This window comes from Balearica regulorum, chromosome 19 (assembly GCF_011004875.1).
Source record: "Balearica regulorum gibbericeps isolate bBalReg1 chromosome 19, bBalReg1.pri, whole genome shotgun sequence".
Taxonomy (NCBI): domain Eukaryota; kingdom Metazoa; phylum Chordata; class Aves; order Gruiformes; family Gruidae; genus Balearica; species Balearica regulorum.
The window spans coordinates 326,199-338,953 of record NC_046202.1 but is presented as its reverse complement, the minus strand read 5'-3'; the positions used below and the strand labels follow the sequence as shown (position 1 = coordinate 338,953).

The following is a 12,755-nucleotide window of genomic DNA, read 5'->3' as shown; positions in this document are numbered from 1 at the left end:
ATTTTGAAACCAACGAGAGCAAAAGAGAAAGGAAGCTTGCTTCTCACTCTTAACTTTGTGCTACCCTATCCGTATCCCTTATGGACCCTCAGACCTCAGATCTGCAGCAAGTGTAGGCCACTGCTGCTTTCATACAGCCTTTGTCTCTGCAAATGAACAGGTCCTTTACCCTTCTTGTAGAGCTCAGCATTTTAAAGACATCATTCTGAAAAAGTGAATAGCCTTGTTTTCTCCCCTGGGAGCTCACAGAGCTTGGGAACAGGGGTCGCTTTGCTGGACAGGGTAAGCACAGCACCTCCAGGACCAGGGTAACATTTGATGTACCTCTAACAGCCATTTCCTCACCTTGCAAGAAGGAAAGAGTCAGATTGTTTTCAGGTATTTTGAAGATCCTTCAGAGAGGTATTTTCCTTTGGCTCATATTTTCTGGATGCTCACAAATGGCTCTCGCTGAGACAAATTCCTAGCAGCCAGCTCTCACATCTGCACGCAGGGCACCAAAGGATGCTGCAGGAAGGCTTCAGGAGTGCTCCAGTCTTTGGACACTTGGCTTACTGGTCTCTTTATCCAGATGCTGTTGTGTTTAACCTAGCTGGGAGCCTGAAGTTACTAATTACTGAATGGTAACAGTGCCAAAGCCTGTGTAGCCCGGGAGCGATGGAGCAACCACGCGGTGCGGCTGTGCAGCCTGGGGGCAGGACGGAGGGGCTGGGGGTGGACGGAGGGGCTGGGGGCAGGACGGAGGGGCTGGGGGCAGGACGGACGGTTCTCCCGCTCCCTGCCGGCCCCAGCGCTCCAGCCATGGCGCCGTTTAGCTCCTGCCAGTACCGCCAACAGCCGCACGATGACACTGCAGCATAGATTTCCGAAATAAGCCCTGCTGTGCTTTTTAGAGAGGAAATAATAACTTCTTCAATAAACTCGGCCTTCTCCTCCCGCCCCCCACCCCCGGAAAAAAAAAAAAAAAAAAAAAAAAAAAAGATTGTAAGGATAAAGCTGGCCTTGTGCTCCAGTGTAAGTTTTGTGACACTTTTCAGCCAGAGCCACTTTGGTTCCTGTCTCGCAGTGAAGATGTGACCCCATGGCTGTCCTGGGCTGTAAGGCTAACCCATGTCAGAGCGTGGTGTGAGTCTGCAGGTGTCCTGTGATAACAGGGCTGGTGTGAGCACCATCCCCTTACCTGCCTGTTCCTGCCCACATGTCGTCTTGTCTGGTAAACTGGGCTGTTTCTAGGTGCAAAGCATCTTCCTTTGCATTTGGGCAGCAAAGCTTTCCAAGTTCCTTTTCAAAAGGGATGAAAATGTTTTCATGTCTTTCTGTGTTAGACTGTAGAGCATGAGCTGCCTGCCCAGTTTGTCTCCAAATTTGTTATACTCATTTACTGTGGACTCTCTTCAGACCATATTATGTTTACCAGCCCTCTTCAAACAGACTTCGAGGACCAATAAAGCAAGAGTTCCTGGGAGGCCTGGTAAGTCCAGCTTTGCTGGAACCTGTACAGACCCCAAAATACACAAGACAGTGAAAGAGCTTATGTTTGTGTGGAGATCCATCAGGCCCATTGCTGTGGTGTGTATCAAGGCATAATAAGAATACTAGACTGTATGAAAGTCTAATGAGAGCAGAATAAAAGAGGATAAATTTATGCATAGAGTGATACGGTTTTAACGGACATGCTTTCACAACCCTTTCCTCTGTCCCCAAATACAGAAAATTCTGTTTAATAGCACCATGGTCAACGTTAGACCTGCTTACCAGAAGTTCAGAACAATTTTCTAAAAGCTTAAAACAAACCTCAGTGAGAGCACCGCCTTAGCTTGCATTTGAAAATCCCTTCTTAAATGTGGTCAGAATACTCCTGCAAGCTTTCAAATGCAATTCATTAGACACTGAGCTGCAAAACTTCTGGGACAGGCGGGGAATGAAGTTACGCACTCTTGGCCTTTGAGTAGCAGAGTTCCAGATTCAGATTAATCAGGTCTGATTGCATGTCGGAAAAGCTGTTGATTGTCACAAACAGTCTCTATGCTGCAAAGGTTAAGGGAGCCTCAGAAGCTGCTAACACTTGTCAGAGCACATGACCAGCCGCTGTCCCACTCACACTGCTGGCCCCAGCCCAGTGTTTACAAGGCTGGAAGTGTCTACCCTTGGAATGACCATTGGTGCATTTCAGCTCAGACCTGCCCATATAGATATGCCTATGATATGCATAAATGAGCCCGGGCCCTTGATGAATTACTGAGAGAGTTTATGAAGTCAGCCTGACTTCACATCCCATGTTTGCTTGTGCATAAATGATGCGGACATCAACCAGTTTGCATCTGAGAAGTAAGATGTTACTCAAATTATACACCAGGTCAGCATATGCATATTAGTTCCAGTCATCAGACAGAATACTGCTAAAGGTGGATGAGGTGAAAATGGCACCTTGTAGTAAAACTGTTCTGTTAACATCTTTTAGTGTTTATTGATGTAAGACATGGGTCGAGTGAGGTGATTCTGCCCCTTTACTCCACTCTGGTGAGACCCCACCTGCAGTACTGTGTCCAGCTCTGGGGTCCCCAGGACAACAAGGATGTGGAGCTGTTGGAGCAAGTCCAGAGGAAGCCACAAAGATGATCAGAGGGCTGGAGCACCTCTCCTGTGAAGACAGGCTCAGAGAGTTGGGGTTGTTCAGCCTGGAGAAAAGAATGCTCTGGGGAGACCTCATAGCCGCCTTCCAGCACCTAACGGGGCCACAGGAAACCTGGAGGGTGACTGTTTGCAAGGGCATGGACTGACAGGACAAGGGGAATGGCCCTAAGCTGAAGGAGGGGAGATTTAGATGAGATACGAGGAAGAAATTCTTCCTGTGAGGGTTGTGAGGCACTGGAATGGGTTGCCCAGAGATGCTGTGGATGCCCCTGGATCCCCGGAAGTGTTCAAGGCCAGGTTGGATGGGGCTTTGGACAACCTGGTCTAGTGGAGGGTGTCCCTGCCATGGCAGGAGGGGTTGGAACTAGATGATCTTCGAGATCCCTTCCAACCCAAACCATTCTATGATTCTCTATTTCTGATATAATGGGAAGGAAATGTTAGTGTTCACGAGGGTATTGTGAAAACAAAGTCCACAGTAAATGCAGTAATGACTTGCTAATGCTTATTGACAACTGAAAAACCCATTCCTTTAGAGAACTAGATGATCTTTAAGGTCTCTTCCAACCCAAACCATTCTATGATTCTATGCCAAGCATCAAAGACTGCTTCACAAATGTTCACAAACATTAGCATAAAACATCCACTCACTCTTCATGTTTAACTCTTCCACCATTGGGCTCTGTCAGTTCCATTTGTGTATCAGAAGATGAACACCGTCTGTTATCCTTGGATATGTCCGCAGTCTCCCGAGACTAAGCTGTTCATGCTAGCCATAGGTTCAGTGGTTCACTGAAGTGAAGGAGAGCAAGATTTAATGTTTTTCATTTCATTGGGCCATGCCCTAAAAAACACTAAGGTCTCAGCTCTCAGTGAGGACAAAGGGAATTGGTGGCACTCAACATGACAAGGTATTCTGAATTCCTTATTTCCTTCTTTCCCCCGAACAAACATATTTAAATAAGCTGCTCGCCTTGCTGAAGCAGGTGGAAAAAGTATATTTCTAAGGCAAGCTTACACAGAAATATTTGAAATGACAACAGTTGTTGAGCTCCCATCACTTTTACAGTTTTCTGGTGAAACCTTTTAAATGCCTCTCTTGATAAGGAATAAAAATCTCAGTCACTCTTTGTTCTTGATACAGAGTAGCAAGTCAGTTTTATTTGTCAATAAAGCTATTGCACTTTCAGTGCCTTTTGCTAAAACGGAGTTGAAGCTTCAAACGGAGGATGTGCCTCTATTTCCAGATTTAATCGTGAGTGCTGTAGCATGAGTCTTCTGTAAAACAAACAAAGCCTGGTTACGAGTGTTTTTAAAGTTTCAGTGTTACAGCCTTCCTATGTGATCACTCAGTTGAACAATATAAAAAAACACAATTCAAGTCAAATAATCAGTGTAATCACCATGTACTTTTATTTCAAGTCTAGAGTCCTTTAATTCTAAACTAGACAACCCCCCTATTTCTCACTTTGCTACTTTCTCTCTTTAATTTACAAGGAGAAGTAAGTTTTACAGGGAGAAGTAATACCTCATTTACTGAATCAAGTAGAAAAAGGACAGATTGAGAACAACTGCTTTCAGTTTCACTTAATTAACTGAACTGAGAAGAAACGATACTGCTTAGGATCTGAAAAGCAGAAGGGGATGTTAGCAAAGAGAGAAGTGTTAAGATTCACAGCCTGTCTGGGACAGGGTGAGGAAAGAGACATTGCCTATGGATCAGTGCAAGCTGAATTGGAGGTATTGTCTGGCATAATTATATCAATGCTTCTACTGAATATGCAATTTTTACTATGTAGAAAAAATAATTTTATTTCTTGTCTTACAAAACTATTTTTTAAATCTCCGTTGAGTTTTGCAGCAGACAGACCTGGGACAGAACATCTGTTCTGTGAAATCTTTTGTGCTGATCTCTGCTTACAGTAGGGAAGGTACTGCACTGTTCACCGTAGCGTAATTTGAGAGGCACAATACGTGTTACTCCGAGTCAAGCTAATGCTAGCTTAATGCAGCCTCATGGGAACTCACTGTGTGTTGGAATCTAAAGAGCTTTGTGATATTCTGAGTATTAGCTTTTCTAGATGCACTTTCTCTGCAAAACATCCCATTGTTCCTATTAACTCAATGTCGAACAATCCTGAATGTGAATTCTATTCTAAATTTCTGAAATTCTGCAGTACCTTTTTCTCCACGGCTTGATTTTTGTTTCATCCTAGCATTTTTCAGAGATCTCAAACGATGACATTTGATCTAGAAAAATAAGTAACAGTCATATCAGAGGAGAATTTAACATTATATTCAACATGCAATCATATTCAGAAGGGAGGCAACTGGGCCCCTTTGTTAGGATGGAAAATTATCTAGAGCTCCATCTCTGATGCAGCTGAAATATAATCATACTATTTGCTTAGGAGGAACAATATATCAGCCTTCAGCAAATAAGGACAGTTGCTGAAGACCTTCCAGGATTTCGGCTTAAAATTAATGGCTTGAGTCATGGTTATTATTTTCCTAAAACTCAAGCAGACTGTAGGCAATGGATCTTGTTTGTATAGATGTGAGCATAAATAAACAATGGAATTAACAAATTTCATGCTTTACAGAGAGAGTGTACCTAGCATTTCAAGAAGCTATGGAATCCAGAAATAGGCATTGGGACCCCAGGCAGTGTGGAGATAAGTAGTGGCTCTGTAAGTATGGCCCCTCACATGTAGGAGGCCAAGTTCAATGTGTCACTTCTCACCTCATGTTTCTGAAGGGTTGGAAGTGGCAGAATAATGTTGCAATGGGCACAGGTTACCAGCATGTCAAAAGACTGGGTGTCTTTCAGAGCTTGAGGTGATGTGGAAAGTCCGCCTCTTGTGAGAGAGGGAGAGGCAATCTTTTTGTTCTTTGGGGGTTTAAGCAAGGTTTTGGAGGTCAATGGCTGGTCCCTTTCTTTCCCTTTGGGTCGGACATCTTTCCATGCCATTGCATTCTGGGAGCTGGAAGGAGCCAGGGAGGAAGAAGACTGTGGTGGATCACTGCTGAGTTTTGAAGTTGACTGGCCAGCAAGAACTTTTGTCAGCTTATGGACCGCGCTGCATTTATCCTGTTAAAAGACAACATTCATAATGAGGTGAAGATTGGCATAGCACCCAACTGTGTGGTATGTTGTGATTTGTGACAGACGTGAGTCATGGGGGGGGGAACAGTGGACACCACCTAACAGTGATGTTTTTGTATCATGAAACTATAGTTTGAAGAGCCAAGACACACTGCCCTTTCTTACCTAATATATAGCTTTTCAGAGAAATAACCTGGCTGGAAATTAATTACAGACCATTCTTTTGTTCAGTTTCAAATGTGCTTACCAGATGTTGGGAGTACTGGTCATCTGGGAACAACTTATTGCACTTCTGACAAAGGTTGCCACCAGTACCTTTAGAAGGAAAAAAAAAAATGGAGAGAAACACAAAACTGACACTAGTCATCTAGACAGGCTGCTCAGATCCACTTATGGTCACTGTTTCTAGAGAAACACAGAATGCTGATTCCAGTGGCCAAGAAGGAATTAGATTTTGTAATTCCTTTGAAGGAATTCCTTTTGTAATTCCTTTGAAGGAATTCCTTTGTAATTCCAAGAAGGAATTACATTTTGCTTTTGGCACCACTCAAAATCAATCCACCATCCCTTCTCGTGAACTTCAGGATGTTTGGAATTCCACTCCAGCCCCATGTGGCTCAAGATGCTTCACTCCTACCCTGGCCTAGGTAATTCTGTTGTTAGAGGATTTTGCTCTCTATTTTGCCTACCACTGCACCTACTGATGGCTGTTATTTTGTGGAATCATTGACAGGATTCTTGAATTTTTTTCTCTTGACATACTCTGTCCAATACCTTAGGCCTAATAAAGCTGCTCTCAACTTCTAGAAATCAAGGTATGCATCACTAACTTTACATATGAAGTAAAAGGAAATTCTAAATCATATTTTCTCCTATGTGACAAATAGAACGAGGAGGAAGGTCCACTTATTTTCTGACAGAAGGAATTTCACTTCCAGGATATGAGAGGCATAAAATAACATGGCCAATGAGCTATCAGTCAGTGGAACCGCTCTGGCTTTACAATAACCAGCATAATAGAAAGCAACACTTGGCACTTTCACTGTGGTTGGTTAAACAACAATCTCCTCCAGCCTGCATTACTGAGGATTGTAGAGAAGGCAGGAGAATTTTCATTGAGATTTAACAGAGTTGACCCAGTCCATGACAATGAGGAATTTTGCTTACCAGTGGGGCAAATAAATGTTGCATTAGTAGATGCTTTGCTGGTTTGAAAGTTCACATCCTTATGACAGGACAGACCACTGTTCTGACAAGTATCTTTGTGTTTGTTCTGGTCTTTGTACATGATGTATTTGTTACACTCCCAACACCTCTCTGTTCGGCTGGCACAGGTGTTCCAGTGTTCCTCCAGCTTGTTGAAGGGCATTTCAAGCTCACAGATCTTGCATTTCGTTGCTCGTTTGTGGCATTCCTTGGTCTGCACATGAATGGAGGAAATTATTGCAAATTTTCTATCAATACTAAAAGAGAGCATTGGGTGAGAGCAATGAGTGACTGTTTAAGAATGCCCTCCTTCAGAGGTATCTACACAACCCTATCTAGGTTATCTTTAATTTAGGATTGTTTCAGCAATATAAGGCAAAATGTGAATCAGTAGTGAAGATGTTGTGTCAGTACAGGTTAGCAACAGAGCACAAGCCCACCTAGAAAATTCCAGTACTTCAGCTACCACCATCAGGGGAAGCCTGCTGTGTCTTCACTGCTTTGGTTCTTTGAAATGGTTAGGCTACAGCTAGCATGGACAGGCTGCTCTCACTTCCCAGCCTCTGCCAATTCTTTTATGTATGTCCTTAGCTGTTTCCTTGACTCTCGATTTGTATAACGGCTCCTTTGGAAAAGCAGGTAATATGAGTGTGGGGGCAGGATGGAAACGTCTTTGAGAAACCCTCGGAGAACATCCACTTGAGGTGCCAAGGATGAGAAAGTACTAGATTATGTCTGGGAACAGACTATCCCATCACAACTGGATGAGCAACCACCATGGGGTACACTTATTGACAAGGGGAAAAGGTATGCCAAAACACCCCAACTGCTGAGAGGTTTAAGTTTATTCATGGTCCAAGACAGAAGTCAGGGATTTACGTGTGTTTGCTGTTGAACCCATTAGTGTGACTCTTGGTGGCTGGTTAAAATGGTCAGCCTAGAAAGTAAAAAGTACTGCACTCCACACTTACCTCATGATGCTCCAGTTGGTATTGCTGCATGCTTTGGTGACAAAGATTACATCTGACCTGCAAGCAAAACATATAGCAGTTCATTGGGAGCATAGGAAAGCACAGTGCTTTCATATGTCAATACAACTTCAAACTGCTGAGGTGACCTTCCTGTCATTTTCATCCCAACCATCGACAAGCTGTTGGTGAATTTCTGTCTCTCTGTCAGGCCTGAGCTGTGTTGATGAGATTTTGAGGAAAACAGATATCTGATGATTCTGCTGGAAGCTGTCATTCTGTGTGAGGATCCAGTTCTCAAAGGTGCCCATGTGAAATGCAAAGCGTGATGTGAAATAGAGATTCAGAATTTTGCCTGAGGTGTAACTTAAAAGTATACATCTGATATTCAGCTTGTCTAAATTATAATAGCCTCTCGGAAAACATAGGTATGCTAGTTTGCTATAGGCTTGCCGTGACAGCTACTCGTGTTAAGTAACTGAAATCAATGGAATTGCTAAAACAATAAAACTAGTAAGACAGAATAAAAAGTCATGCCTGTGTATTCATGCTTCAATATAGTACCTCTAGCTGCAGGGTCCTTAATGCCATACTAAAAAAGCTATTGCCTCGCTATATGAAGAGCTGATAAATTTACTCTGCCAGTCCAGTTGTGTTTAAAAAGTGCATTGATGTTATAGCTTTGTACAAGCAAGGTTTATGTCAGATCAGGTACTGTTTGTCTTACTCTAAGCAAATTATTTCACTTGTATGCTTTGGGTAATTCACAGTCACTAGGAGCATGTATCCATACCTGATCTGTAATTTGTATTACTGGGGAAGCTGAGATACCACACTGGAAGCTTTATTCTCTTAAGCTGTGCAGTAAGATCAAAAGGTGCTGTAACCAGGCCTGAAGGGTCATATCAGACCCTTACAGATTTTCTGGTCAAACAATTACAGAAGTTCAAATCTAGTTAATATAGAGCACAGTACCATGAACATACTACTTCAGGGCTGGCAGAGCTTTTTGCTATTTGCAAGAAAACCCTGAATAATGTGTAACATTCCTCACCTGCTTGTGTGCTTCTGTTTGATGGTCTTTCATATCCTTTTGGGCAACTGGTTCATCACATTCTGGACAGAGAGTGAGAAACCGCAAGCAGTGGGCCTCATGGAGGGAGAAATTGGCAGCAGACACATCTCGTTTACTACCGAGCACATAAACAGGAAAGAGAGAAGAGTAAATGAATTGGTGTGGTGGGTTGACCCTGGCCAGCAGCCAAGCACCCACTCACTACCACCCCACCACACACACAGTGGGACAGGGGTGGGAAATAGGAAGAATGGAAATGAAAAATTTTGTAGGTCGAGATAAACACAGTTTAATACTTGAAGGAAAGGGGGGAGGAGAACAAGTGAAGCATCACTCGCAACCTACTCCCCCACAGGCATACCTATGCCCAACCAGTCTTTGAACAATAGCCACCTTAGAAGCAAAAAAAACCCACCCCAACCCTGTTCCTTTTCCTCTAATGCAGTTTTTATTCCTGAGCATGAGGTTATACAGTATGGAATATCCCTTTGGTCAGTCTGGGTCCGCTGTCCCAGCTGTGTCCCCTCCCAAACTCCTGCTCACCCCCAGCCTACTTGCTGTGGGAGAGCAGAGCAGGGAAAAAAGAGAAAACCTTGATGCTGTGCAAGCACTGTTCAGCAAAAGCCAAAACACTGGTGTGTTATCACACTGTTTTAGCCACAAATACAAAACACAGCACCAAATGGGCTGCTATGAAGAAAATTAGCTCCATCCCAGCCAGACTCAGCACAACTGGTTACAATTCAACTAGTTTGTCCCTAAAAACTAGAAATCAAAAACTTTTTGATTCATCTTAAAGAGGCATTTAGAGACTGGATTCTGTTACTCATTCTGTTCTGTCATATTACCAGGAATACTTCTGTCATATTACCAGGAATACTTCTGAAAGGGACAGGGCAGCTGGAGGCTCCAGGTGTATTTGTCCAACAATTGTTTCAGGAAAAGCTCCAGCTGTTGTTTACATTGTTTACAGATGTGGAAAGAAAAGAAAGTCCCCTCTTCTGGGTGCCATCTAAGGCATCACAAAATATACAGCTCTTTGGTGCCCAGCAGACCAATTTAAGGTAGCTCAGCCAAGCAGCTGCTCTGTTCAGATGAAGGCTACCTCTTAGCTGAGACACACAGATGTCACATGCACAGTGGGTTCAGGATGAGCCACTTAAGTTTATTGGGGAAATCACTTATTTGATTTTAATAATTGATGTGTTCACAACATTAGTGACAAGAATTGAGATACAGTTCAACAGGGCTTGGGTAAGACCTTCTGAAGAAGCTTCCAGGTGCAAACCTTAAGCCATGTAAAACTTTCATTGCTCCCCTTGAAACAGCTTCGGGATGATTGATGTGCACACCAGCTGGTTTTCTGACTTCCACTGCCAGCAGGGCCTGGAACTGCGATCCCATGGGACCCATCTCAGGATGCCTGCCTCACTGCTCTCACTTCAGGCTCATCAGTCCACCAGGCAATGGGAGGTGAGGTATATCCCTGTCATTTCAAAGCCCTTACTGTGGTAGTAAGCTAAGCCCATGTTTAACCTTTCTAAGTTTGACTCTTTTTTTTTCTTTTTTTCTTTTTAATGGCAGTGCTTCACAGTCTTCATTCATATAATTTGCCCAATGGCCTAGCTACTAGTTGAGATACACCACGCTATACTATCTTCATGGCCCCTTTCAGCCTTCTATGCTATGAGAGATGACCAATTATCCTGAGGAAAAAAAAAGATTTTATCACTTAACCACAAATATAGCAACAGAAAGAAACATCAGCCATGGGGGGAAACTGAGGCAGCTGCTGGGTTTGGCATAGTCCATGCATTGACTCCTCTGACAGATACTGCAAAATTACCCACGGTGATGTTATGTAAAAAGAGAACATGCAGCATAGGAGAGGGCTATGGAAGAAACCTCTCCACAGCAAAGTAGCAAGAAAGCAGCATCCTGGAAATGTGAAAATGCGTACAAAATATTTTAGTTTACTACTCAATGGTGAGTGCACACCCCTCCTGTTGTGTGGTTCTTCCTCTTCTCCCCGTTACAGGAGACCTAGATAACATTAAGGAAAATCCTAGAAAACTCTTGAAACCCCCACACTTTGTAGGGGTGGAGAGGGAGAAAGATCTCTTACCAATTTTTGCAGAACCTGCTCTCTTCTGTCATGATTTTTCTTTTTATTCTGCTGGATATCCTTTCTTCTTAGAGCAGAGAGGAAAAAAACCTGAAACTGAAAGCCTCTGTTGCAGTAACTCCACCCCAAACAGCTGCTTAGCCAAAAATTCTTTAAAGGAGAAACAGCAGCATTGCCAGACAAGTATTGGGTTTTAGTGCGAGTTCCACATACAGACTAGTTTCTAGTCCTTAGAGGAACCACGGGGTGTCAGTTTCCTTCTCTCCCAGATAGTTTAATTTACATTAGCAGGTTTATGCCACAGGCAGAGCTGCCACCCAGAGCTGCCTATGGGAGCAGAGGTGTTCCTCTGCCCCACTGCAGCAGGGCTGGCCAGCTCGGCCACCTCCACCCCCCAACACCCTAATCTAGTTAAAGATGTCCTGCCCATTGCAGGGGATTGGACTAGATGACCTTTAAAGGTCCCTTCCAACCCAAACTATTCTTTGTTTCAGTGATTCTGATTTCCATGTCCGCACTCTCCCATCACTGCAGGTGCCTGCAGAGGAGCCATGAGCCTGTGGCTCCCTGAGGAGGGAGGCAGCAGGCTGTGGCAGGCAGCCCACCTGCCCGCACCTCAGGGACGTGAGAGGTAGCAGAACACCATCTTCATCCCTGCTTCCGCAAGAAGGCTGTGCGGAGCCCTCCAGCCACCATCTCCCCTCCAGGCCTGGAGTGGTGATGTCTGTGGGGAGCCCCTGGCCCCAACGCCCCTTCCAGCCCAGCACCTGTGCTGTGAGTTGTGCAGGTGTAGCAGCAGCACCTGTCCACAGAGGAACCTGCAGGGAGCATGGCAGCCCTGCCTGTCAACTCACCTTTTTTACTGTATTTTACTGATAACTAGCCAGCAGAGAGGGAGAGGAAGCACCTTAAACAAACCCTCCAGCTGTGTCCAAGCCCAGGAGGGCTGCCTGCAGGCAGCAGGCCCTGCTGGCAGCTGCCCTGCGTCCCACCACATCTGGTGCCCACTCGGCCACAGCCTTTGCCCAGCTGATGTCACCACAGCCATTGTTCTCTCAGCCTGCCCAGGCTGACGGGCTGCAGGGCTGGCTTGCAGTGAGCAGGGAGGGCAAGGGCACACCGCAGCCCCCTCCACCTCTGGAGTGGTTGTCACAGCAGTATCCAGCCTCACAAACCCACCTTGGCCTCCCTGGGGCAATGCTGTCCCACTCAGACAAAAAGAGCCAATTGATGGAGAGGGAACACTTGCCCACTATCCCCATGGGGGAGAAACCCAACATTGGTCCTCCAGGCTCATCACACCAAGCCCCACAGCATGGCTGCCCAGTCTTGCCCCAGCAAACTCCCAGGCACCTCCGTTTCCCCAGTGACCATCAGACCACTTCAAGGTATCTAAGTATGTGCAAGGTGAAATCTCTAGCCTGCATTAACCAGCTTTGTCTTTTCTGTCTGGTGATATTTTGTCATGGCTAGGACTGACAACAGCACTAGAGGCCTCAGGTGCAGCAGGTCCTGCCTGTCGCTGGACCTCAGCTGGGAGTTGTACCGCTCTACATTTTTACATTGGGAATTTTAGAAGAAATATAAGTTAGAGAGAGAATGAAACAGAACTTCACGTTTTCATTTCAATGACAAAACCAG

General features: G+C 44.7%; 2 protein-coding genes across 4 annotated transcripts in view; one reads left to right on the top strand and one right to left on the bottom strand.

The window, feature by feature from the left end:
* Window positions 1–12,755, top strand: part of MED31 (mediator complex subunit 31) — a 277,258-nt gene that overhangs the window by 221,192 nt on the left and 43,311 nt on the right. The gene's annotated exons all lie outside the window — the stretch shown is intronic.
* On the bottom strand, window positions 3,744–11,499 carry XAF1 (XIAP associated factor 1). Of its 3 annotated transcripts, XM_075771354.1 has the most exons (9): window positions 11,115–11,499; window positions 10,727–10,927; window positions 8,969–9,104; window positions 7,918–7,974; window positions 6,908–7,160; window positions 5,988–6,055; window positions 5,378–5,725; window positions 4,815–4,884; window positions 3,920–4,726 (listed from the first exon to the last, which is right to left on the bottom strand). In XM_075771354.1, the coding sequence occupies exons 3-9, from the start codon at window positions 8,999–9,001 to the stop codon at window positions 4,659–4,661; spliced, it is 897 nt and encodes a 298-aa protein (XP_075627469.1). In that variant the 5' UTR covers window positions 9,002–9,104; window positions 10,727–10,927; window positions 11,115–11,499; the 3' UTR covers window positions 3,920–4,658. The 3 variants fall into 3 exon arrangements, with proteins under 3 accessions (XP_010310729.2, XP_075627469.1, XP_075627468.1); XM_010312427.2 differs by lacking the exons at window positions 3,920–4,726; window positions 10,727–10,927 and adding an exon at window positions 3,744–3,912 and having other exon boundaries at window positions 11,115–11,493; XM_075771353.1 differs by lacking the exon at window positions 10,727–10,927 and having other exon boundaries at window positions 11,115–11,497.

What these genes read in the sequence shown, in the direction of transcription:
- XAF1 (XM_075771353.1), bottom strand. Translation starts at nt 11,146, where the DNA reads ATGACAGAAGAGAGCAGGTTCTGCAAAAATTG. An exon ending in AGCAGGTTCTGCAAAAATTG is followed by an intron (nt 9,105 to 11,114) that starts GTAAGAGATCTT and finishes TGTGCTCGGTAG; the next exon opens with TAAACGAGATGTGTCTGCTG. An exon ending in ACCAGTACTCCCAACATCTG is followed by an intron (nt 5,726 to 5,987) that starts GTAAGCACATTT and finishes GTCTTTTAACAG; the next exon opens with GATAAATGCAGCGCGGTCCA.